Source organism: Rhinopithecus bieti, unplaced genomic scaffold, assembly GCF_001698545.2.
Source record: "Rhinopithecus bieti isolate Rb0 unplaced genomic scaffold, ASM169854v2 scaffold_5626, whole genome shotgun sequence".
Taxonomy (NCBI): Eukaryota; Metazoa; Chordata; class Mammalia; order Primates; family Cercopithecidae; genus Rhinopithecus; species Rhinopithecus bieti.
The window spans coordinates 7,017,879-7,042,787 of record NW_016805666.1 but is presented as its reverse complement, the minus strand read 5'-3'; the positions used below and the strand labels follow the sequence as shown (position 1 = coordinate 7,042,787).

Genomic DNA, 24,909 nt, shown 5'->3' with positions numbered 1-24,909 from the left:
CTTTCAGACATCATAACCTCTGCCAACAGATTCTGAATCATACAGCTTCTATCAGAGGAATTCACCTCAAAGGATCCTGCTAAGCAAAGAACAGTCATACCTATATGGGTGGTACCTACATATATCAGTAACAAGCCACACCTGAACCTGGCAAGGAGCGATGAGCTTGCCAAAGATTCTTTTGTGAAAGTAGGACACAAGAGCAGCTGGAGGAAAAGTAGAGAATACGTAAGACCTGGACTTGAGAGCACGGCTCCTGTAGACTGAGCTCAAGGGCAAGGGTTGTACCTTCTTTGTCTATGGAGCCTCATTTTAGGACCTAGAATAGTGTTTTGACTATGGCAGTTTTCCACAGTTATGGGCAGAATTTAATGGAGGAGAGCTGAATAAGTTGGAGAACTACTGTTACATCCAGTGGTTGCTTTTTGCCAATAATATAAAATCTAATTCCCTCTCCACACTGTTCAGACTTCCATTCTCTGGCTCCAGTTTAGTTCGGTTGTCTTAGAGGTTTTTCTTCCAAGGCTCTTCTTCACAAATAGAGGAAGACAGAGTGCACATTCTCAGTTGTCATTTTTTATGGTAAGTGTACATTTTAGTTCGTACTTGAAATATATTTCTGAATTTGAATAATATCTAGGTGGATCACCTGAGGTCAGGAGTTCAAGACCAGCCTGATCACCATGGAGAAACCCTGTCTCTACTAAAAATACAAAATTAGTTGGGAATGGTGCTGCAGCCTGTAATCCCAGCTACTTGGGAGGCTGAGGCAGGAGATCCCTTGAACCCGGGAGTCAGAGGTTGCAGTGAGCTGAGATCGCGACATTGCGCTCCAGCCTGGGCAACAAGAGCAAGACTCCATCTCAAAAATAATACCTTTAAAGTTGAGATTTATTTTGCTTTTCAAATTTTGTTCACTTTTGAAAAAAGTATGGGTCAAGGAAATAAAATGTTCCATGAGTGAAATGATTTAATAATTGCCCAAATTTTACCTTTTCCCTGTGTTTTATTTCATTAAAATTCATTTATTAGTTGCTATGTTACTATTAATTAAAATGTATACATTTTTCTCCTCTAGTAAAAAATGTCTTAGTATAGTTGAAAAGTATTGATTGCTTCTTTATACACAGTAATCTTTATTTTGTTTTTTATTTTAAAATCATTTTACTGGCATAATTACATATACAAAATTCAATAAAACACCATTTTACTGTCTATGTTTATTTTCTGGCCATTGCTATTAGTTCTATCTCACACTTAAAAAATTTATCACTTAGACAAGGGGGACGTAAAGAACGATCTTCTCTGAGCGCCAAATACGTCCACAACGCCGCTTTGCCTCCTGGGATCCTATGACTCTGTTCGCTGTGCACACTGTCCTAGGCACTCTGGCTTCCTTCCTGGCCACCAGCTTCAGGATTTTGACACCTGATATTCCTTTTACTCAGAACCCTCTTTGCCCAGGTAGCCACGTGCCCTTAGCTCCTCACGTCTTTGTAGTGTCTCCCCTGACCACCTTGTTATTATTAATATTTTTACGAAGTATTTGTATCTTTATTCAATTAAATTAAAACAGACCTGCCAGGTATATTACATAACATTCACTATATACATATGACTTAGGCAATGCAAAATCATTCTAGATATGTTGATTACTCAGCTATGAGTAAAACGTGAATGGTATCAGGGATGCCCAGCAAAGGCTCCTTTTCACATTGGGTGCCTGCGTTTCCGTGGTATGGTTAGAGGGACAGCTACGAGCCATGACATGGATTCCCAGCAAACTTTTATGGGAGAAGGAGGGACAATGACAATCTAGCATAGATGAACAGTCTCCTAAATGCAAATAGAATACTTGACAGTTACGTTTTTTAAAAAGTTCTTCCATCGTGTTAATGACACAAAAATTATCTTTTTTGAAGACAACACCACCACATTTTGTTTGGGTCTGTCGGGACAGGTCGGGGAATGCTTTTAAAATTGGTATAATTATTCCTAAAACAACAACGGGCTGGGTGTGGTGGCTCACGCCTGTAATCTCAGCACTTTGGGAGGCTGAAGTGGGCAGATCATTTGAGGTCAGGAGTTCGAAACCAGCCTGGCCAACAAGATGAAACCCCCCATCTCTACTAAAAGTACAAAAATTAGCTGGGCCTGCTGGTGGGTGCCTGTAATCTCAGCTACTCGGGAGGCTAAGGCAGGAGAAACTCTTGAGCCTGGGAAGTGGAGGTTGCAGTGAGCAGAGATTGTGCCATTGCACTCCAGCCTGGTGGACAGAGCAATACTGTGTTTCAAACAAACAAACGTGAAGAACTGCAGTTGTCTTTCTGTTTATTCTCATCGGCCACTTTCTCCTGGTTAGAAAGCACGTCAAACTCTCCTGAACATCAAGTTGGACACTTGTGCTTGCTCAAGGCAATCAATGACTATTTCAGTCAGCAGAAACAGCCAAGTATCATCCTTTAACAGTTTTCATTCACAGCACATTTTCTTCCACAGTCAAAGTGCAAGGATACAGTAAGAGCCAATAAAATGACAAAAGTTTTCATCACAAACAAATTAACTAACTCTGGAATGGATCACGGTATACCTATTTTCTAAAGAAAATATCAAATTCAGTGGTGTTGAAATTTGGGCTATATCCTTAATCCTCGGTCTTTCTGGCATCTCTTCCCTCCACTTACTTTGCTCATTTGGAAACTTTTGTAAACTCTAAAGAGAAAATGAAAAGAATCAAGTTATTAATATAGTTTACTTTTTAAAGCCTCTTTCTTCTTGGTTAGTGTAATGATTGTGATGATGATTACTTCTCTCCTACTGAGTGTGGTGGGTGCTATCGTTGGCCTTTTATGAATATCATCTTAAACCTTTATGTGACCGTATAGTTATTACCGACATTGTTAAGTACTAGAAACCGAAATTTCAGATTTTAAGTAATTTGTCCAGGGTCATCAGTAAAGCAGGGATTAGAACTCAGATTTTTCTAATTCCAAAATGATTCCTACATTCTCTATCATAAGCCTATCTCCCTTCCTTCAATTCTCATTGTCACCCCCAATATGTTCATTAGTTTCAAAGTCTGCAGGGTTTTTATACATCTCTCACTGGCTAATCCTTTTGTCTTAGGTTTTTAGCAAAGTGACTATTTTCATTCCTTGGCGGAGACATTTATGGGTTGCATCCAAAATCATTTGTCTTTCTAGTTCGCCAGCTTCTTCCTCCTTCATTCCTCAAGTCTTGACGCACTCATATCTAGCTCAATAAACAAACACTAGGAAAAACCCCACAACAACCAGATTAACAGACCAATCCTGCTCCTGGTAAGATTTTCTTTCTTTCCTTTGTTAGTCTAATAGGCAAAGTGTGTTAAGAGATTTTAAAAGCGCCCGAGAAGAGCAATCACAAGTCTTGACGATTCCAAGTAGCCCAAGGCATTTTGACATTTCTCCAAGGAGTTAGCCAGGAGAGATCCTCACTGGCTGAGTTTAGATGGAGGAGAACAGTAAGAAGGACCACCAGGCTTTGCTCAACCAGGGAGAGGAGGATGAACTGGTGAGTCTTCCCTTTATTTTACTAGTCTTCTCGAAGTGCCCAATGCTGTGAGTAGGGACTGCAGCTAAATTAGAAGATAGAGTGTAGCATTTGCGCTTCAGGCTTTAAGACCTTGAAAGGTTTCAGTCTGGTAAGGCTCCTTAAGGGCTGCAAAGCACCATTTTATTGTGGGGAAACCTGCAGGGGCTAAGAAACTTATGAACTCTGGATGATAGAATTCTTGCCATCTTCATATGCAATGAACCTGTGATGTTTCCTCAGACATTTACAGTATTTGTAGAGCCCCTTGTGGTGCTCAATGGGATGTCTCCCCCTTATTATCTGGGCTGCTATGTGATTGAACAAACTCTAGTGAAAACAAGAACTCCTTTTTTATTCTCATGCTTCGGGTATGTATGCATAACCTAGGCTTGGGGGGCTTTGGGCTGAAGTCATGCTTTTTATAAGCGTGGAGAGAAGTTTTAAGCATCAACCACTAAAGAAGGAGTAGAATGTGGCCTGGGATTTTTAACACATATTTTAAAATTTCTCATGTCTCCAATTATTTCCCCACTGCTCTTTTCATCAAACACACACACACACACACACACTTAAAAATAATTATTAAAAAGTTGAAAACTATAGTGTTTATTTGGTGCTAAAGTGTTTATATTTATGATTTTATATAATCCTCAGAAATCAGTGATGAAAGAACTAATCCGATTTTATTGAAAAGAAATCTGAGACCGGGGAGGTTAAATAACTTGTGCAAGGTCATTAGCCTGCAAGGGACAGACTGGGAATCCAGCCCACTCCTTCTCCACATCCTGTTCTGTTCACCGCACAACAGGTAGCTCCAGTTGGACAGTGAAGAAAGGAGACAGAGACAGACGGGGGAAGGGTCAGAGTGAGGGCACATTTGGGGGCCCCAAAAAACTTGGAGAACATGGTTTGTAGATTAGAATGATGTCAGTTTCCTGGCTGGCCTCCTGGTTCCCTGTGAGTTCTGGGGCAAATCCATACAGCTCTCCCTCCACCTGTTCTTGTTTGCTAATTGAAGGAAACATGGTTTCATCTACATCTGTGTTGTTCAGTAAGGCAGCCATGGGCCACATGTAGTTTCTGAGCACTAGAAAAGTAGCTAGTCCACACTGAAATATGCTTTAAGTGTAAAATATGCACCAGATTTTGAAGAATTTAGTCAAAAAATAGTAAAGTATCTTATTAACAATTTTTATATTGTTAACACATTGAAATGACAATATTTTAGTTAGGTTAAGTAAAAGTTTCACCTGCTTCTCTTTACATCTTTAATGTGGCTGCTAGGAAAGTTAATATTATGAAGGCAGCTCATATTTGTGGCTTGCATTATTGTACCACGCTAAGCTTGACGATAGCACAGCACTTTGAAATCTTCAGAATGAAGGCTTTTAGAGAACGAAAATCTATTCACCTGTGTTTGCCGCTGAACAATTCTGTTAGCTCTGATGTTTTCAACATGTAGATAAGAGTGCGGGAAAAAATTACATGGCTCTTTATTCTTCTCTAACTAGTTGCTGTATTTGTAAAGTTTATAGCCTGATACTTTAATTCTCTCACTCACAGAAAGGACATTGGTATCACAGGATTAAATAATGAGCCAGGTGCCCCAGTTTTCTTCATTGTTGCAGGTGATCAAACACTTTTACAGATGCTCACCAGAAATCTCTATTAGGAATCCCTAATAGAGTTAAGTAAGTTAAGTGGTAAGTTAAGTAAGCTTAACTCATTCTGGGGAAAGAGAGATGGCTGTAGATTTCTTTTTCAGCATTCTGGGGCGTAGAGCACAGATGCAAATCCTACTCTGGTTGATCAGGTAATCCGGGGACTCAGGTAAGCCTGAGGGAGCTGGGATGACTGAACTATGGAAGCTGTGGCTTAGCTCCAGGAAATTGCTGTCCTGATCTTGCAATTGCTGGTCTTTTAGAAGGAAGCCAGATGGGGAACAACACACACTGGGGCCTATCAGAAGGTGGGAGGTGGGGGTGGGAGAGCATCAGGAAGAACAGCTAATGGATGCTGGGCTTAACACCTAGGTGATAGGTCAATCTGTGCAGCAAACCACGACGGCACACTTTTACCTATGTAACAAACCTGCACATCCTGCACACGTACCCCTGAACTTAAAAGAAAAGTTGGAAGTTAAAAAAAGAAAAGAGACCCCTGGCCAGGCACAGTGGCTCATGCCTGTAATCCCAGCACTTTGGGAGGCTCAGGTGGGAGGATCTCTTGAGGCTGGAAGTTCGAGACCAGCCTGGTTAACATAGAAAGAGCCCGTTTCTGTTATAAATAAACAAAAAGAGACCCTAGAGATCTCCCTTTTCCCTTCTACCATGTTAGGGCACATAGAAAAGATGGCCGTCTATGCAGCAGAAGGAGGGTCCTCACCAGACACTGGATCTGCCAGCACCTTGATCTTGGACTTCCCAGACTCTAGAAATAGATGTTTTTAAAGCTAAAAGGTAAAAAATAAATAAATAAAGGGAGGCCAGAAATCTGACTTTTTATGTGAGATAGCCTGATGATAAATTTTGAAAGCAAATTCATCTTTTGAAAACAATCAGTAGGTCAAACTAAACCTGGGCACAGTTTAGTCCCAGCCGTGGGGGCTGTCACATGTTGGCAGCCTCACCCCGCTTGCTCTTTCTTCGAGGAAGATTCCCTTTGGCCCAGTCTAACTTCTGCTTGTGCTCAGTATTTCAAGTATACGAGCAGTTGTAATCGTGAGAGTCATTGTGGTAAACATTAGAGACAGTGGAGGCAAATAATGAACTCCTTCAATCAAACACCCGTGGAGAGCCTAAGTGGATGGAGGGGCGATGCTGTGAGATTATGCAAGCACAGTCTTGGGTGATTCTGCTGAGCTCAGCATGGATATAAAGCTTTGCACTGGCCTCTAGAGTTGAACCCTGTTTCCATTCCCATCTCCTGTTCTTATCCTGCTAGTGCTTACTGTCCCAGCTGCGGTGCAGTGCTAGGTGCTTGCCACACAGGTTTTCATTTTACCCAAAACCTTACAACAGCCCTGCAATCAATATTCTCACTGCACAGGTCTTTATTGTTTTTCCAGCCTACTCCCATCCGCTCCCTACCCTCCTCACGACTATCCAGCTATAATAGGCTCCTTTTCTTCACCTGCCTTTTTCCTAAAACTCTGCCCTGCCCGGGTGATTCCCTCAGCCTCTCCATTTGCAGTCTACTTTTCTTGTCTTCTCTAGCGGTCTCAGGACCCTTGGCTTCTCTAAGAGCCCGCAGGAGCCTTCACAACACAAGACCCTAAATAAATCTGAAGCCTTCAGGTTATATAGCTCCATACTTAATGGAATGGGATTTGGCTTCAGGCTGACCTGAGTTGAATTCTAGTTCTGTTAGGCAAGTTATTTGACCTCTCTAATACCTACCATTTGGGATTGTGGTGAAGATTAAATGAGGTAATACAGCTTTTCTAAACATATCTTCTGCAGTAGGTATTATATAAGAAGTTTCCCTGTTTTCCTTCCCCATTAGGTTTGAGAAATACTGTGTGAAATGGTTACGCAAATAACAGCAGGGCTTCTCAAATCTTGAGTATATTTGTTTTGGTCTGCTTTGTGTTGCTGTAACAGAAGACCACAGACTGGGTGATTTACAAAGAAAATGAGTTTATTTGTTATGGTTCTGGAGGCGGGAAGTTCAAGGCTGAGGGGCCATGCCTGGTGGGGGCCTTCTTGCTGAGTCATCCCATGGTGGAAGGTAAAAGGGCAAGAGAGCACGAGAGAGCAGGAGAGTAAGAGGGGGCCCAACTTGCCTTTTTAATGAGCCCACTTTGCAGTAACTAACCCACTAGGGTGAAAATAATGTTCACAAGGGCAGAGCCTTGTGATCTAATCACCTCTTATTCGCCCCACCTCCCAGCACAAGAACCTTGGAGGACACATTCAAACCGTATCAATATTATGGTTTTCTGTGATCTCTTAAGGAGCATTACAGTGCACTGTATAGCACTATGTGTGTGTGTGTATGTGTGTGTGTGTGTATATATATATATATAGTGTGTGTGTGTGTGTCAGGGTCTTGCTCTGCCACACAGGCTGGAGTGCAGAGGTATGATCATAGCTCACTGCAGCCTCAATCTCCCAGGCACAAGCAATCCTCCTGCCTCAGCCTCCCATATAGCTGGCACCACAGGCATGTGCTACACCAGCTGGCTAATTTTTTTAAAATTTCAGTAGAGATGAGGTCTCCCTATGTTTTCCAGGCTGGTCTCAAACTCCTAGGCTCAAGTGATCTTCCTGCCTCAACCTCCTAAAGGGATTATAGGCATGAGCCATCTCACCCAGCCACAGTGCACCACATTTCCCACACTTATGCATCCATGGAATCTTTGTGTGTGTGTGTGTGCAAATACATGCACAGATTATCTCCTGACCATTGTCTCATGGAACCTCCATAGGAAGGTTGGAATGTTCTCAATGACTGATAGGTATTATTTTATCATTATACCCTGCTGGTAGGAAAAATAATCATGACGGCTCTCATCAGCCTGGTTTGTCTGGAAGCACACTGTGTGCATATCAGCCTCTGTTTCAGCAGCTCCTCTGACCAAAGGCTGCATTTGCCTTCTGAAGACGACTTTGATTCTGACCCCACTGGAGCCACAAGTGCTGCTTGATTCACACCAGTTGCAAAGCCCAACAGTTCCATCTGTGTTCCTCTTCTGTGCAGACACCCACCAACAAAATGTCAAAATTACAAATCAGAGCAGCCTCAGAAGGCAAAATGGCTGCTTGGTGTGGACAAAACAGAACTGACAAAGGTGTATTTTGCTTCGAAGTAATTTTCTTCTGCTGAACAGTGGAGGAGCCCTGGACTCTGAGATAGCAAACCTGGGTTTTAGTCAAGGCTCTGCTGCTAACCATGTGGTTGTGGACACCTCTTTGGCCTTGGCTCTTTAGCTAAGAACAATACCACTAGCTCTCCTGACTCACAAATTTTGTGAGGGTCACATGTGAGATATGGAAAGTGCTATGAAAAATAAGTGGTTCATTTATGTACAAGGAATCAAGAGTTACAAAGTACAAAAATAATTAGAAAATGCAGGAATACATACTTTGAGATTGGTGTTGAGGATATTTCCTTTTTTTCTGGTTAAAATGTAAAGAATGATCATTGTTTGAGGTTATCATTGAGAAAACAAGTAATATGTAATGAGTTGTTTAAAAAAAAATCAAGATTTGGCTGGGCGTGGTGGCTCATGCCTGGAATCCCAGCACTTTGAGAGGCCAAGGCAGGTGGATCACCTGAGGTCAGGAGTTTGAGACCAGGCTGGCCAACATGACAAAACCCCATCTGTACTAAAAAAAAAAAAAAAAAAAAAAAAAAAAAAAAAATTAGCTGGCCATGGTGGCAGGTGCCTGTAATCCCAGCTACTTGGGAGGCTGAGGCAGGAGAATTGCTTGAACCCGGGAGGCAGAGGTTGCCGTGAGCCGATATCACGCCATTGCACTCCAGCCTGGGCAATAGAGTGAGACTCTATCTCAAAAAAAGAAGAAAAAGAAAAATCAGGAATTTTGAACATGTAGATTATTTTATATATGCAATGTAATGTATCTTCCACACACAAGGTCATCCTCCAATAAAGAACTTCCCCCCAAAAAAACCACTCGAAGGATTAAAACTGAAAAGAAAAAATTGAAACTGAAAGTCAGCCCTNATTAAAAAAATTAGCTGGCCATGGTGGCAGGTGCCTGTAATCCCAGCTACTTGGGAGGCTGAGGCAGGAGAATTGCTTGAACCCGGGAGGCAGAGGTTGCCGTGAGCCGATATCACGCCATTGCACTCCAGCCTGGGCAATAGAGTGAGACTCTATCTCAAAAAAAGAAGAAAAGAAAATCAGGAATTTTGAACATGTAGATTATTTTATATATGCAATGTAATGTATCTTCCACACACAAGGTCATCCTCCAATAAAGAACTTCCCCCCAAAAAAACCACTCGAAGGATTAAAACTGAAAAGAAAAAATTGAAACTGAAAGTCAGCCCTGTTGGCTCTCTCCTGTTTTCAGTCAACATGTATATTATCAGGTTGAATGAGGTAAAGGTAAGCTTATCGATCTTCAGCTGACACCTAGCTATGAGGGAAGAACAACAATATAGGTGACAGAATCAAGATTCAAACATTTCTCTAGGCTGGATTGTAGGTGAGACATTGGCAAGATGCAATGTAACAGACCACATTATTGAGTTTTTGTTTTAAGTTATTTTCAAAATACAAGGTGAGGGTATGAGTGACTTGGGTTTGGTAGTTGTACATGAGAAAGTAATTGAAGTGCTTTATTCAATGTGCTGAATTTTATTTGCCAATGTGATGTAGCTATAAAAAATTAGTCCTGGAATGCTTTAATAGAAGCCTGTTCTGCAGAATAGAAGAAATAAATAAAAGTTCTGCCATAATCTGTATTTTATTAGGAAAAATCTAGGAAGTTATATTTAAAACTTTTTTTATTCTAAAACTCAGAAATTTCAAGAAGTGAGTGTATTTGGAGGAATATCTGCATGTCACAAGTAAGAAGTGTTTAAAAGAATTTAGAAACAGTTTCCCAAAGAACCGTCATAATGTTTGTCTTCCAAGAGTTGACAGGCTGATGTGGAGAACAAAAGTAGGCGTTGGTAGATTCCAGCCATATTTATTCTCCTTATGGCAGAACTTCCTTTTTTTTTTTTTCGAGATGGAGTCTTGCTCTGTTGCCCAGGCTGGAGTGAAGTGGCGCGATCTCAGCTCACTGCAACATCTGCCTCCCGGGTTCAAGCGATTTTCCTGCCTCAGTCTACTGAGTAGTTGGGATTACAGGCGCATGCCACCACACCCAGCTAATTTTTGTATTTCTAGTAGAGACAGGGTTCCACCATGTTGGCCAGGCTGATCTCAATTCCCTGCCCTCGTGATCTGCCCGCCTCGGCCTCCCAAAGTGCTGATTACAGGTGTGAGCCACCGCACCTGCCAGAACTTCCTAATCATCTGTGGTGGCAGAAACATAACATGACACCCCTGTGATCACCGTTCTGTTTGTATAATCCCCTCTAGCTCAGTGTGGGCAGAACCTGTAAATATGAGAAGCTAGGACTCCTGTTACTATATTATGTTCTATGGAAAAAGGGACTTCACAGGTGTAATCCACATGAACTCAACTGAGTTAATAAAAACGGAGATTGGGTACGCCTGACCTAATCAGGTGAATCATTAAAAAAGACTGGGCCTTTCAGGAAGTCAGAGATAGTTAAAGCACGAGAAAGGTCTGATGCAAGGGAGGTTCTATGTTGGGTTTTTGAAGATGGAAGATGCTGTGTGGTAAGGAGTGGTTGCTAAGACTGAGAGTCGCTTCCAGCTGACTACCAGCAAGAGAATGGGAACCTCCATCTCAAGGCTGCAAGGAAGCGAATTCTGCCAACAACCATGTGAGTGTGAAGAGGTCTCTTAGCTCCAGAAAGAGCACAGCTCAGGTGACGCCTTGATTTTAGTCTTGTAAGACGCTCAGCATAGGACCCAGCTAACTGAATACCCAACCCGTAAAAACTGTGAGATAATAAATCTGTGTTGTATTAAGACTGAGTTTGCTCTGCAGCAACGGAAAACTAATACACCATCACAGCTCTCCAACAAGAGAGTATGCAGCCCTGTAAGGCAACGAAAGGCCCCTCTTAAGCAGACGCAGGTGCTCATCTGCGAAGAACGCTGTATAGCTGTTTTTTCCTAGAGAGAAATTTGAACCAAGTAATCTCTGAGACTCCCTCCCTGGTTAACAATGCTCTTATTTTACAAATGACTTTTAACCGAACTTGCCATGTTGTCCCATGCCCTTGATCTAGGGCAAATTCTGTTTTCAGAAATTGTTCTTGCTAATCAGGCCAGGCATCTTATTAGCTTTTGATCCACACTTGCTGCTCTCTGCTGTTGGCCTCAACAAACAAAGGTCCTTAGTTGGGCTTTCACTTGCAGGAGGACTATATGTTGGCACTCTTGTAATAGTAATGCCAGCTGAAATTATGGGAATACCTGTAGCCAACAGTGGGATATATTCCTCTCTTTTGTGTTGGGTTTCAAATCACACTGCTAGATAGTGAAAGGTTTATCTTACTGCAGACTGAATGATTTAGTATTTATTTTGAACATACATTTCCAAGACTGTTTCTTTGTTCTACAAGTAATTTATGAATATTAATACTTATTTTAGGAAATAGTAGTGCCTATTTCATAGGGTTGTGAGAATTAAATAACACCTAAGTACTCAGAAGGATCTTATTGTCGAATAGACTCAATTAGTTCTTGTCAAATATAGATAAAAGTAAAACGGATCCAAGACATCATATCTTGGCTGGGCATGGTGGCTCACGCCTGTAATCCCAGCACTTTGGGAGGCTGAGGCGGGCGGATCACAAGGTCAGGAGATTACATCTTGGCCGACACATTGAAACCCCGTCTCTACTAAAAAATACAAAAAATAGCCGGGTGTGGTGGCAGGTGCCTGTAGTCCCAGCTACTCGGGAGGCTGAGGCAGGAGAATGGCGTGAACCCGGGAGGTGGAGCTTGCAGTGGCAGGTGCCTGGGTGACAGAGTGAGACTCTGTCTCAAAAAAAAAAAAAAAAAAAAATTCATATCGCTACACAAAGGGCACTCCATGGCATGAATGCAGGGCATAATATGAAACTATGATTAGCAATGCTTGGTCATTGGTTGCAACTAATTCAAATTACTACACATGGGCAAACCAAATAGTAATAGGAGATTGAAGAAAAACGACCATACTAACATGATCAATGAACTGAGGACAATATTATCCGAACATTAAAGAGAAAAACCTTGAGGTAGAGATCAGAAACAGAGTTTTGAGAATGTCCTCCATCTATAACATGTAAAGGAACCCCTTTGGGCAAGTCCAGATAGACAACAAAGGGCAGATTGTTAATGAGGAATAGAAACTCGGTGCTGTGATTGTTGCTTAAAAAACACAAGCAGATAAAACATGATGAATTCTAGCCAGTGGAAGGACATTGAAATAGTGTCCACAGGAAGGACATTGAAATATAATGTACACAGGACATTGGAAAGGAATGGACATTGAAAGGCATTGAAATATGATAGGAAAAGACATTGAACTATAATCTTGACCATGATTCAAGCATCCAGAAGCTTAGACCTACACAGAAAAATCTACCTTGCTCTAAGGCTGTTGTAATATTCTTGTCCATGGAAAAGCTTAACACATCTCAGCAGAACAAATAAGCAAATACTGGCATTGCCATTTGCAGAATGGAATCATTATAGTGGGAGTTGTTTATGTGATGTCTTGGGTGAGTAAATAGATTAGTAACTTTGTGCTGTAAGAATCTTGGTTTAAGTGAGTGTATTAGGAGCTATAACCCAAAATACCTATTCCAAAGACTCTGAATTGCACACTGCTTTGCTTATGCCTAGTGGGTGCTCAACAGATATTTTAGATGGCTAAACACATGAACAGTGAATGTAAGAATAAAAGAATTTACAAAAAAACAAAGACAACCTTGTTCAGAATACCAGTTTTGCATTAATGCTAGTACTCTGGATACAATGAAAATTCAGTTAAAAGGCAGGAAGAGAGCCCAGGCATTGCTTCTACAAGACAAAGAGAATCCCACCAAAAGAGAATTTGGGGAAGAAACCATGTTTAGAGGACGCTGCACCCTATAATTCTCTCTTCCTGAGGAATTCGGCCAATCTTAGTTCCACCTCTGATGGTAAGTGAAACAGCTACCTAGAAAGAAAATTTAAAATACCGTTTAAAAAGTGCCTTTTATATGCTGTACTTAATGTATGTTCTCATTTAACTTATATGAGGTAGCGACTCATATCCATTTTACAATTGAGTAAATGGAGGCTCAGTTAAGTAACATATACAAGGTCACATTATACAAACATCAAAGGTAAGGTGCTCTATTATGTTAATTAATGTTTTTCCTCCTGTATGAGTGAAGAATGATTGCACTGGTGCGTGTGTGTGTGTGTGCACTTGCATATATAGTTACTGCATCTAACTAATCTGAGTCAATTTGCTGTTTATCCTCAAGCCCTTCTCTCGAGTTTCACATACTGCAAAAGTGAGCAGTTTTCTTTTTAGCTTTATTCTGACTTCAGTTTTGACCACTTGTGCTTTTTGGGAAAAGCAAAAGCTCCACGGAAGCCATTGGATCAATCACTTTGAGGAATTCAACTATGGTTGTCATGTTTGGGGTCAGGTTCCAGCCCATGCTGAGGTGTGAAGGGAGTGGGTGGATAAATGGCAGATAGCTGAAAGAGCACTCGGGGGCTGTAGGTAGGTGAAATAAGGCTTTATTCAGCAGCCCTCTCACCAGCAGCTCTCTTACACTGCTCTGTATTGGCTCCTTAGTCCGGTGGCTCCCACACGCAGCTGCGTGACTGGCTCTCCCTTGAGGGTCAGCAGCTTAACTCTTTCTCAGCATAAGCAGGCTGAGCTGTGTCCTGGCTGGCTCCCTTCTGTCCGTCTGCAAAAGTGGACAGCTCTGGCTCTCTCTCTTTCTCTGGGCACGAGAGCATCTGTATAGTGTCAGCAAGGCAATTATACCTTTTACAGACAATAATGGTATAGGGCCAAGGGATGGCCTTCCCATGTTATGGCCACATGGCTCTGATAACAAGTGGAGTTACACACCTGCACTACAAACTCACTGAGTCACGCAGGATGTAAACATCCTACCTCGGCCTATCCTTGACCAGAACACAGCCATGTTCCTTACCATGGTGTTCACAGATAGTGTTTAGTTTTGCATATTGCTTGTGGTCAAACTATTTTACAATGACTCCATTGGGATTAGCCACTTTTATTACTGAAATTTTATCGAGTTGTTTGTTACACAAGATAATTTTTAACACATATTAAGTGCTCAAAATGTTTCAGGAACTGTGCTAAATGCATTGCATGCATTATCTTATTAGTTTCTAACAATAACCCTAGACAATAGTGACTCTTATTATTCTCATCTGTGGAGGAGGAAATTGAGGCAGCAGAAGTAAAGTCGGTTGCCAAAGTCTTGTATGTGGTTACATAGTGGAGGTATGATTTGAACTTGCTTTTCCCATGCTGTATCCTCAGCTTTTAACTGCTACACCAAACTACTTCTGATGCATTTTACAAGCAGCCACATTTTCCCATGAAAAATCTGAAGTTTAGCAAGTTTAAATCACAGCTGGTAAATAGTGGAGCAAAGGACAGAAGCAAGAGCTTGTAGAAGGCAGTGGGGTGGGGTATAAAGAAAAGAGGTTCTGGTGTCAGACCTGGAAGGAAAGTCTGGCTCCAAGTTGCGATTTACAACAATAACCTCTGTGAAAAAGCGCACGCATATTTCACTGTTATTCCTAATCCAGATTGCTTCCTTTGTATTCTGGGCCTAGAAAAAGACTTTTCGGGCTGTGGTACCTCCTTCAGAATTCTATAGGAAACAAAAATGTGAAGGAACAGCACTGCTTAGACAGAATACAAAGCAAGTCTGTGTGAAGATGGGCACAATTTCTGTGCTATTCAACTCAGCTAATAGGTGGCAGATCTGGGTTCCTGGCCTCATGGAACACAGGCTGTTTCTATTACCAGTCTTGATCCACTATATTGCAACTAAAAGCTGACATAGTCATCTCTTTCCTCCTGTGACTGAACCTATTATAAAAATCACCTGTTATCATTGACTGAGCTGCTTTTTCTCTCAACACCTTACACCTCTCTTTAAGCCTCACTGCTTTTCCATGTGTATGCTATTAATATTCCTCTAAGTACAGAGATGGAAACTGAGACTTAGAGAAATTAAATCCTGAGCTCACAGGTAATAAGTGGCAAAACTCACAAGGAACCATGTATAATGGGTTTGGGCTTCAGACACTTTCATCCTATTTCCAGTATCTTTACATTAACAACACCTCTGGATACTGTTTATTTTCCTTTTATGGTACAGACATTGCTCCTGGCTCTCTCCTCTACCCTGCATTTCTTAGTGGATTTTACTGGGGGTGTGTAAATATTCAGAAAAAATCTGAGTGACTCTGACTACATCAGAAGAATAATCATTTATACAATCTAATTTTCCTTTTGATTAGTTGGTCAAAATGAAAACATATACTGTATGACATAGTTTGGCTGTGTCCCCACCCAAATCTGATCTCGAATTGTAATCCCCACATGTCAAGGGAGGGACTGGGTGGGAGGTGATTAGATCATGGGGGTGGTTTCTCCCATGCTGTTCTTATGATAGTGGGTGAGCGCTCACGAGATTTGGTTGTTTGGTGTCTGGCACTTCCCTCTTTGCTCTTTCTCCCACCTGCTGCCATGTAAGACATGCCCTGCTTCCCCTTCTACCATGATTGTAAGTTTCCTGAGGCCTCCCCAACCCATGTGGAATTGAGTAAATTAAACCTCTTTCCTTTATAAATTACCCAGTCACAGGTAGTGTCTTTAGAGCAGTGTGAGAATGGACTAATACACTGTAATAAACTCTAATCACACAAACATTAACAAGCTGATTGAAAGTATTTGATTAAAAGAATACCAGATAAAGCAGTGATTCTTCAAAAATCTCAAGTCCCATACCCAGCCACATACCTCTGGGAAAACTGAGAAATGATCTAGAAAGGAGTTTTACCAAGGTCTATGAGGCCAATTTATCAAAGAAGCAAAACATTGTTTCTATTCATTTTGTTCAAGGAACCACACATTCCAGAAAGTTACTCTGACATTTACAAGCTTCTTTCTTCTTTCCTTCTCTTTTTTCTTTTTTATGATATAACATTTTTAAAATAAAAGAATGAAATCCTGTCATTTGCAAAAACATGGCTAGAACTGGAGGATATTATGTTGAGTGAAATATGTCAGGCATAGAAAGACAAATACTGCATGTTCTCACTAATACATGGAAGCTAGAAAAAAATTGAATTCATGGAGATAGAGAGTAGACTGTCAGTTACCAGAAGCTGGGAAGGGTAGGAGGCAGAAGGGAGATAAAAAGAGGATGGTTAAGAGTTCAAAATAACAAAAAGAATGAAATTGGAGTGTTTCTAACACAAAGAAATGATAAATGCTTGAGGGGATGGATACCCCAATTACCAAGATTTGATCATTGCACATTGTATGCTTGTATCGAAATATCACATGTACCCTGTAAAGGCTGGATAATATTCCATTGTGTATATGTAACATATACATTTCTTTATCTACTCATCCACTGATGGACACAAGTTGATTCCATATTTTGGCTACTGTGAATAGGACTATAATAAACATAGGAGTGAAGATATCTCTTCAATATATTTATTTCCTTTCTTTTGGATATATATCCAACAGTGAGATTGCTGGATCATATGTTAATTCTATTTTCAGTTTTTTAAGGAACCTCCATACTGTTCTCCATAGTGACTCTACTGGTGGGAATGTAAATTTGGGTTCTTTCTTTTTTTTTTCTTCCTCCTCTCTCTGTCTCTCCTTTCTGTGTTTTTATCTTCTTGCTAACTGAAAGAGAAAAAATTCTACTGACATTTTGATATTGAGGTATCCCCAGTCCTATGCAGTATTTCACAGAAACCTCCTCACCTATTATTCACCTATATTCTTTATTAGGGATCTGATTTTACTTTTGCTTCATTGAAAGTCAGCTCTTACCAATCATCCACACCAGGAGGTGGTTACTGTCATCCCAGGTCAACAAACCCTCTATTTCCCATATAAATTTCTTTGGCCCTTTCTTCTTTCATTAATTTCTCAAATTGTGCTGCTGTTTTCTCTTTCCCAATCTATCCCAATTAAAGTAATTAAAGTACTTTCTGTCTGCTTGGAACAGAGTAATGAACTCACCTCACTTTTTCTTTCTTTTTTAACCCTCTGCTGACACGTGTGAGTAAAGGGGTGTCAATAAAGTACAGAGATCTTAAGTGTACAGTTCAATTCTATCCTTAATCAGTTTTGCTCATTTTTGAACTTTATATGAATAGAATAGAATAGTATTGCTTTATGGTACTCCATTTGCTCAATATATCTGTGAAATTCATCCATGCTGATGTGTGCATCAGAGGTTCATTATGTTTTATTGCGTTGTATTATGTATGACATTGTATGAAAACACAAAATTATTTATCTTTCTCGTGTTTGTGGGCCTTCAGATTGTTTCCAGTTCCGTGCTCTTATGCATAAAGCATATCTGAATCTTCTTGTTACAAATATTTTGGGGGACATATACATTCATTTCTCTTGTGCAAAAATCTAAGAGCGGGGTTATTCACTCATAGTCATATCATTAACAACACAGTTTTTTAAAATGTATATACCCAGTTCACACTCTCAACATATGACAGTTCAGCTGCTTCCTATCTTTACCAACACTTTATATGTTCAGTCTTTCTAATTTTAGGTATTCTGTGGTTATATCATTGTGTCATTGTGCAACTTCAGAGTAAGTTCTCAAATATAGTTGTGTAAATCTTCCAACTTTGTTTCATTTTAGGATTATTTTAGCTATTCTAGACTGTGACATATCACTGTAGCTTTATTTTGTATTTCCTAATGATTTATGATATTGAGCAGGTTGTTGAATATTATAATCTCTTTGGAAATTCTCTTGTGTAAGGTATCTATTCAAGTCATTTGCCCATTTTTATTATATATTTATTTTTAATTGATTTGTAATAGGTTTTTATTTATCTTAAATATGAGTCCTTTTCATATATATAGATAGACATTATCTATATCTACACCCATCTGTCTGTCTGTCTATCTATCTATCTATCTATCTATCCATCTATCTATCTATCTATCTTCTCCAGAGACTTTTTCTTTGTGGGAGGAGACAAGTCTTGTTCTGTCACCCAGTCTGGAGAGCAGTGACACAAATACAACTCACTACAATCTTGAACTCCTGGGCTCTGGGTATCCTCCTGCCTCAGCCTTGTGAATAGCTGGGACTACAGGTGTGTGTCACTGTGCCCGGCTAATTTTTTCATTTTTAATTTTTGTTGAGATGTGGTCTCACTATGTTGCCCAAGTTAATCTTGAACTCCTGGGCTCAAACGATCCTCCCATCTTGGCCTCCCAAAGTGCTGGGATTACAGTGTGAGCCACCATGCCTGGGGTGGGGCGGGGGTGTTGTACTCATTTATTTTCCAGCAATGTTCGTTCTGCTCTGGCACTATTTGTTGAGCAAATCACCCTTTCCCCCACAGATTGCAGTGGCTCCTTTCTTGCAAGTGAAGAAATCTGTTTGAGTCTCTTTTTGGGCTTTGTTTTGTTGCTGTTTTTGTTTATACTTGTGTGTATACCTCATTTTTCTTAATTACTGTGGCACTGTGGTAAGCCTTCACTTCTGGTGCTGTAATTCTTCCACATGTATTCGTTTCAAAAATTGTCTTGACTATCCTACATCCTTTGCATTTCCATTCCAATTTTAGAATCAAGTTGTCAATTACCACACACACAAAAGTCTGAAGAGATTTTAAATTGGATTACTAATGGCTAATCCCCAAACTTAATACAGCTCTTCATTTATTTAGGTCTTTACTTTCTCTTGGTGATCATATGCACTTTTCAGTTTAGATGTCTTGTACAGCTTTGTTAGAATTATTATAAGGTAATTGATTTCTTTCTTTGAAGGTATTATAAGTGGTATTTAGTTAATTTTCAAATTGTTTGTTACTAATGTATACAAATACAATTGGTTTTCCTATATTGACCTAGTGTCCAACAATCTGAATAAATTCACTTATTAACTCTTATACTTTGTATATTCTTTTGGATATTTTTATGTATATAGCCACGTTATCTGCACATAGAGTTTAGTTTTTGTTTTCAATTGTTATTTCCCTTCCCTTCCCTTCCCTTCCCTTCCCTTCCCTCCTCCATTAACTCCCCTCCTCCCCTCCCTCCAAAACCCTCCCCTCCCTCCCCTCAAACCTCCCTCCTCCCTTCAACCACTCCCTCCCCTACCCTGTACACTTACTTCCCTATCTTTCTTTCTTTTGGTTTCTTGCATTGTACTGGTTAAGACTACCAATACTATACTGATAAATATGAGTAGTGATCATTGACAATCTCATTTTGGTTGTGGCAGTGGGAAAATATTCAATATTTCATCATTACACATGATGTTTCTTAAAGATGTTGTCAACTATTTTTAATTCGTTGAGAATTTTTTAAATCATGTATTGGTGTAGAACTGTATAAGTCTTTTTCTCTGTCTATTGAGATGGCCTTCTGAGTTTCCTTCTGAATATTAAAGTACATGGAATGGCAAAGTACACTGATTGATTTTTAAATCCTTGCATTTCTAGGACAAATATTATTTGGTAGTGATGTACTAAATTTTTAATATATCACTGATTTAGTTAGATAATCTATTTTAGAATTATTTTATCTATGTTCATGACAGGGCTTAGCCTGTAATTTTCCTTGCTTGCCACATATTTATCAGAGTTTGGTGTCTGAGCATGCTATAGCTTCATAAAACGAACTGGGGGAATTTTCATCTCTTCTCCTTATAAAGAGGTTTGTAAAATAATAGTATCATTTCTATCGTAAATATTTCAAAGGAACCACAAGTTCTCTGGGCTTGAAGATTACTTTGCAGGGAGCTTTTAAAATGCACATTAATTTTCTGTAATAAATATAAAATATTCATATTTATTGATGAGTTTATCAATGTTATTAATCTTTTCAGGGTACCCATTTGGCTTTGCTGTTTTTCTCTATTGTGTTGTATTTCTACTTTCTGTCTTATTTCTGCACTCATCTTTATAATTTTTTCCTTACTTTTTGGGGTTTAATTTGCTTTTTTTCTGTAACTTCTTGAGTTGGAAGCTTAGTTTATTGATTTCAGACTTTTTTCTTTACTAAGATATGCATCTAAAGCTGTAAATTTCTCTGTAAGAATTGTCTTAATTCCATTCCATGAATTTTATTTCTCAATTTTCATTTTCATTCAGTTCAAAAGATTTCATAATGTTTATTGTAATTTTTTATTTGACTTACATGTGTTATTTCAAAATATGCTGTTTACTTTCCAAATATTTGGGAATTTTAAGTTATTCTGTTTTTAATTTCTAGTTTAATTATAATGTCATACTTTATGTCTGAGAATATGATCAATGTAGGTATTTTATGTGTACTTGAAAAATATTTGAATTCTGCAGTTGTTGGCTGTAATTTTCTGTATTTGCCAATTAGATCAATGTAGCTAGTGGAGTTGTTCAGACTTGCTGTATTCCTACCGAATGTTTTGTCTGCTTATTCTGTTGGTTGTTGAGAGGGGGTTGCGCTAAAATCTCCAATGATGAGAGTAGATTTAAATTCTATCAATTTTGCTTTATACATTTTAAAACTATGTTTTTTAGAGTGCAAAAATTTGGGATTGTTATGTTCGCCTGTTGAATTGATCTTTTAGCTTATGAAATATCCTTCCTTTTCTCTCATAGTATTTTTTCCTTAACTATCCTTAAAGAAATATAATTTGTGTGATAGTAATACAGCAATATCAGCTTTCTTCTACTTTTTGCATGGTATATTTTCCCCTTCTTTTCCTTTTTAACGTATCCACTTCTTTATGTTTAAAATGTGTCTCTTGTAAATAGCATACAATAGGTCTTTTATTATCTAGTCTAATAATCTTTGCTTTTAATCCTAGTATTAAGGCCATATGCATTTAATGTATTTACTAATATAGTTAGGTTAAATTTCATAATGTTGCTACTTGTTTTCCATTTATTCTGCTTGTTCTTTGTTCTTGTCTCCATTTTACACTATATCACAGTATGCCCCAGGTTTCTACATCAGCATTATATATTTTGTTGTTAAGGGCTCTACCATAGTCCATTGGCTTGATGTTTCACAACTTACTGAACCATTAGCGATCATTTGGTTTTCCCGGTGATTTTGCTATTACAGATAATGCTGCACTGAACATTGTATATGCAAAACTTTCTCATTTAGATGTTATTTCATTAGGGCCTATTTTCAAAGGAAGAATTACTGATTCAAAGAGGAGAAATATCTTTACAATTCTTGATAAAATTTGCTACCTTACTTTTCCTAAAAATTATTCCAGTTCACAAGGCTATTGGCACTATATAGGGTTAGTGCTTTCATTGCAGTCTTGCTAGCACTGTGAGTTTGTTTTTTAATTTAAAAACGTTGTATAGAAAAGAACTGAAGGGGTACCAGAATTATGATTTTCATTGCCATTACTGCATATAAATAAACAGAAAAAGAGAAAGTTATTTATGAATGAGCTCATTTCATCTACAAGCTAGACTAAAATTCCAAATTACTCTGCTTCTATTTTTGCACACACTTTGACTTTGGCAGTAAGCCCCTGTAAATAACTCTTGGTAAAAGAATGTATATTTATGACATAATATGTAAAGTGGCATATACGTTTTATTTGGTCCTAATAAAACTATAATTCACAAATAAAACTAAAGTAGGTTTATAGAATCGGGGAATGGAAAGAGAAAGAGGATAACCAATTGAAAACATGCTTAACAGCAGAGTGAATGCATATTTCTAATTTAAACCTTATTTGAATAATCTCAAAATAGAGTGGCTGCCTCACTGAACTTAATGAACTTTTTTCTCAGGTGGATGATAATGTTGAGGGTCAGTGGAAAAAATCTTAAGAGATTTTTTATAGCATGATGTAAACTGCATAAAATGCAGGATATTCCCCCATCAAAAGTGCTCTAGACACTTAGTAAAAACTAAGTTTCTCGACATTATAGTCCTGTGATCTGGACCTGAAAATTCAGAGTTCAGTCATATTTTAAAAGCACAAAACAACAGCAGAACCTAAAATAATAGGATAATAGAGATATTATTCATAATCAGCATCCCTCAGGGGCTTCAAAATGCACTGAAAATTTGGTTTTTCAAATTTAAAAAACAATGCTATGAAATGTCACTGTTGAAGTTGGGAACTAGAAATTGGCTTCGAATAAGCAAATCTATTGTTTGGCAATTTTTCCTTCTAGAATCAAATCTCAAATCTTTATTCAGTTTATGACAAATATCAACTCACCTACTAGTAAAAGTCCAAATATTTTAGCATATTACTACCAGGGTAAATAAATATAAGCTGCTTTTTGAAAGTCTTTCATGTCCACAGATAATTCCTTAAGTTATATCATCATACTGTTCTAGAAAATAGTACATTTATTCAAACTTTCAGTCGTCCTCAATCCTGTTATTATAAGACAAAGCTGAATAGATAAAGCTAGATGTATGAGTGTAGATCACATCTGTCATCATTTTATCATCTTCCTACAACAAATTCATATTAACAATGTTTAAAATACCTAATGCCTAAAGAAAAGAAATCTGCCTCAAAACATGAAGTATTTTATAAAAATCTGAGGTGACTCTTATGAATATATGGAAGAAACAAATCTCCCTCTTCCATACTCTTTCCATTTAATGTTTTAGTTCCATATACCAGGGTAGTAAAATAAGCCCTTCCTTTTTGATTTGATCAGCGGACAACTGCAAGCAGTCAACTTGATTTAACCACCTACAACCAGATTTCTCTCCCAAGCAATATTCCTTCATCTAAAGTTTGGTTTATTGAAAGAAAATAATATGTTTATGTGAAAAAAAGGAAAATAGAGTGATCTTTTAAATTGCTTCTCTAGGAGGTGTTTGGTTACCGGGACCACAGTATACGGAAAGCCCTCTGCCTTGCCGCATCCGTGCTGACCTGTGGGGTCCTTCTGCTGGTGTTCTACTGGAGACCCCAGTGGAGAGTGTGGGCCAACTGCATCCCATGCCCCTTGCGAGAAGCAGACACTGTTTTGCTGAGGACAACAGTGCGTGCCCTTCTGTTTTCTATTTCGAATGCCATGACTGTGTCTCCTGTATTGCCTCTGTGGCACAACTCTGTGGCTGGTATTGTATTTCAGAGGGTAGATTTCCTCTATTTAAAGAGTTTCCATAGATCAGAACAGGAGATGGCAACATTATCTCTGCAATCCATTTGCTATCTCTCATTTTGACCCAGGAATGAAGAGCATTTCTTCCGCTTCAGCTTGGGGAAATTTCGACCACGTCAGGCTAACAGGGAGCGCTCTTAGTCATTACAGGAGCAGTGGCTGTCAGTGTTACAGCTTTTAGAGACCATACCCTGCGAATGGTCATTCAGTTTTTCAAAAATACGTATTTTGGAGGATATTACACATGTTAAACACCTAGATGTCACTTTAATATAGCTAGAAACTGTTTTCTGGACAGAAAGCTTTCCTGAAAAATATTATCTTTCCTTTTATTTTCTAGCACAGTGGTTATCAAATTTTAGTGCATATCAGAATCATCTGGAGGGCTCATTGAAACAAGGGCTGCTGGCCCCACCCAGAGTTTTTAATTCAGTAGATCTGAAGTGGGGCTGAGAATTTGCATTTCTAGTAAGTTCTGAGATAAAGCTGATGCTCTTATTTGGGTCAAAGTTTTGTACCAAACTTTGAAAACCGCTTATTTAGCACTTGGTAGGTATTTGGTTGATTGAGCACCTTGTTGAATAACACTTGAGAATTTCACGAACTGGATTGTCTTTTCCAGGACAAATTTCAAAGATATATAAGGAAGAAGGTATTTTGCCTCTACTTATCCACACTGAAGTTTCCTGTAAGCAAGAAGTGGGAAGAATCCCTAGTGGCTGACTGCCATTCTATCAGAAACCAAGCCTTAATAAAGCCAGAATTAAAAGTAAGTTACTTGAAGAGTACAGTGTTAGCATGTTTGCAGAGAAAGCATAACTGTTTATTAAGTGAAAATTCCGAATATCACACTTTTGGAATGGGAATGAGAGGTAGGTATCAAAGAAAGTGAGACTGGCTGGGCATGGTGGTTCATGTCTGTAATCCCAGCACTTTTGGGAAGCCAATGTGGGTGGATCCGTTGAGCCCAGACTGGGAAACATGGCAAAACCTCATCTCTATTAAAAATAAGAATAAAAAATTAGCTGAGTGTGGTGGTGCATGCCTGTAGTCCCAGCTACTCAGGAGGTTGAGGCAGGAGGATTGATTGAGCCTGGGAGGTCAAGGCTACAGTGGGTGGTCATCATGCCACTGCACTCTAACCCGGGTGACAGAGTGAGACCCTGTCAGAAAGAAAGAAGAAAGAGGAAGGAAGTGAGGAAGGAAGGAAGTGAGGAAGGAAGAGAGGGAGGGAGGGAGGGAGGAAGGAAGGAAGGAAGGAAGGAAGGAAGGAGAGAGACACCCACAAGGGGACCTGCATCCTGCATTGAACATCACTCCCCTCTCCTGATGAGCTTTATGTTATGAGTGACACCTGTTCTACCACA

General features: G+C 39.2%; 1 protein-coding gene across 1 annotated transcript in view; it reads left to right on the top strand.

Annotated features, from left to right (window-relative positions):
* The first annotated feature begins 3,489 nt into the window (after nucleotides 1-3,489).
* ATP13A5 (ATPase 13A5) overlaps nucleotides 3,490-24,909 on the top strand; it is a 117,540-nt gene continuing 96,120 nt past the window's right edge. Inside the window, exons 1-3 of the mRNA XM_017873449.1 lie at nucleotides 3,490-3,552; nucleotides 23,246-23,419; nucleotides 24,165-24,311. Of these exons, the coding sequence (XP_017728938.1) occupies nucleotides 3,490-3,552; nucleotides 23,246-23,419; nucleotides 24,165-24,311 (384 nt within the window). The remainder of the gene's footprint in view (nucleotides 3,553-23,245; nucleotides 23,420-24,164; nucleotides 24,312-24,909) is intronic.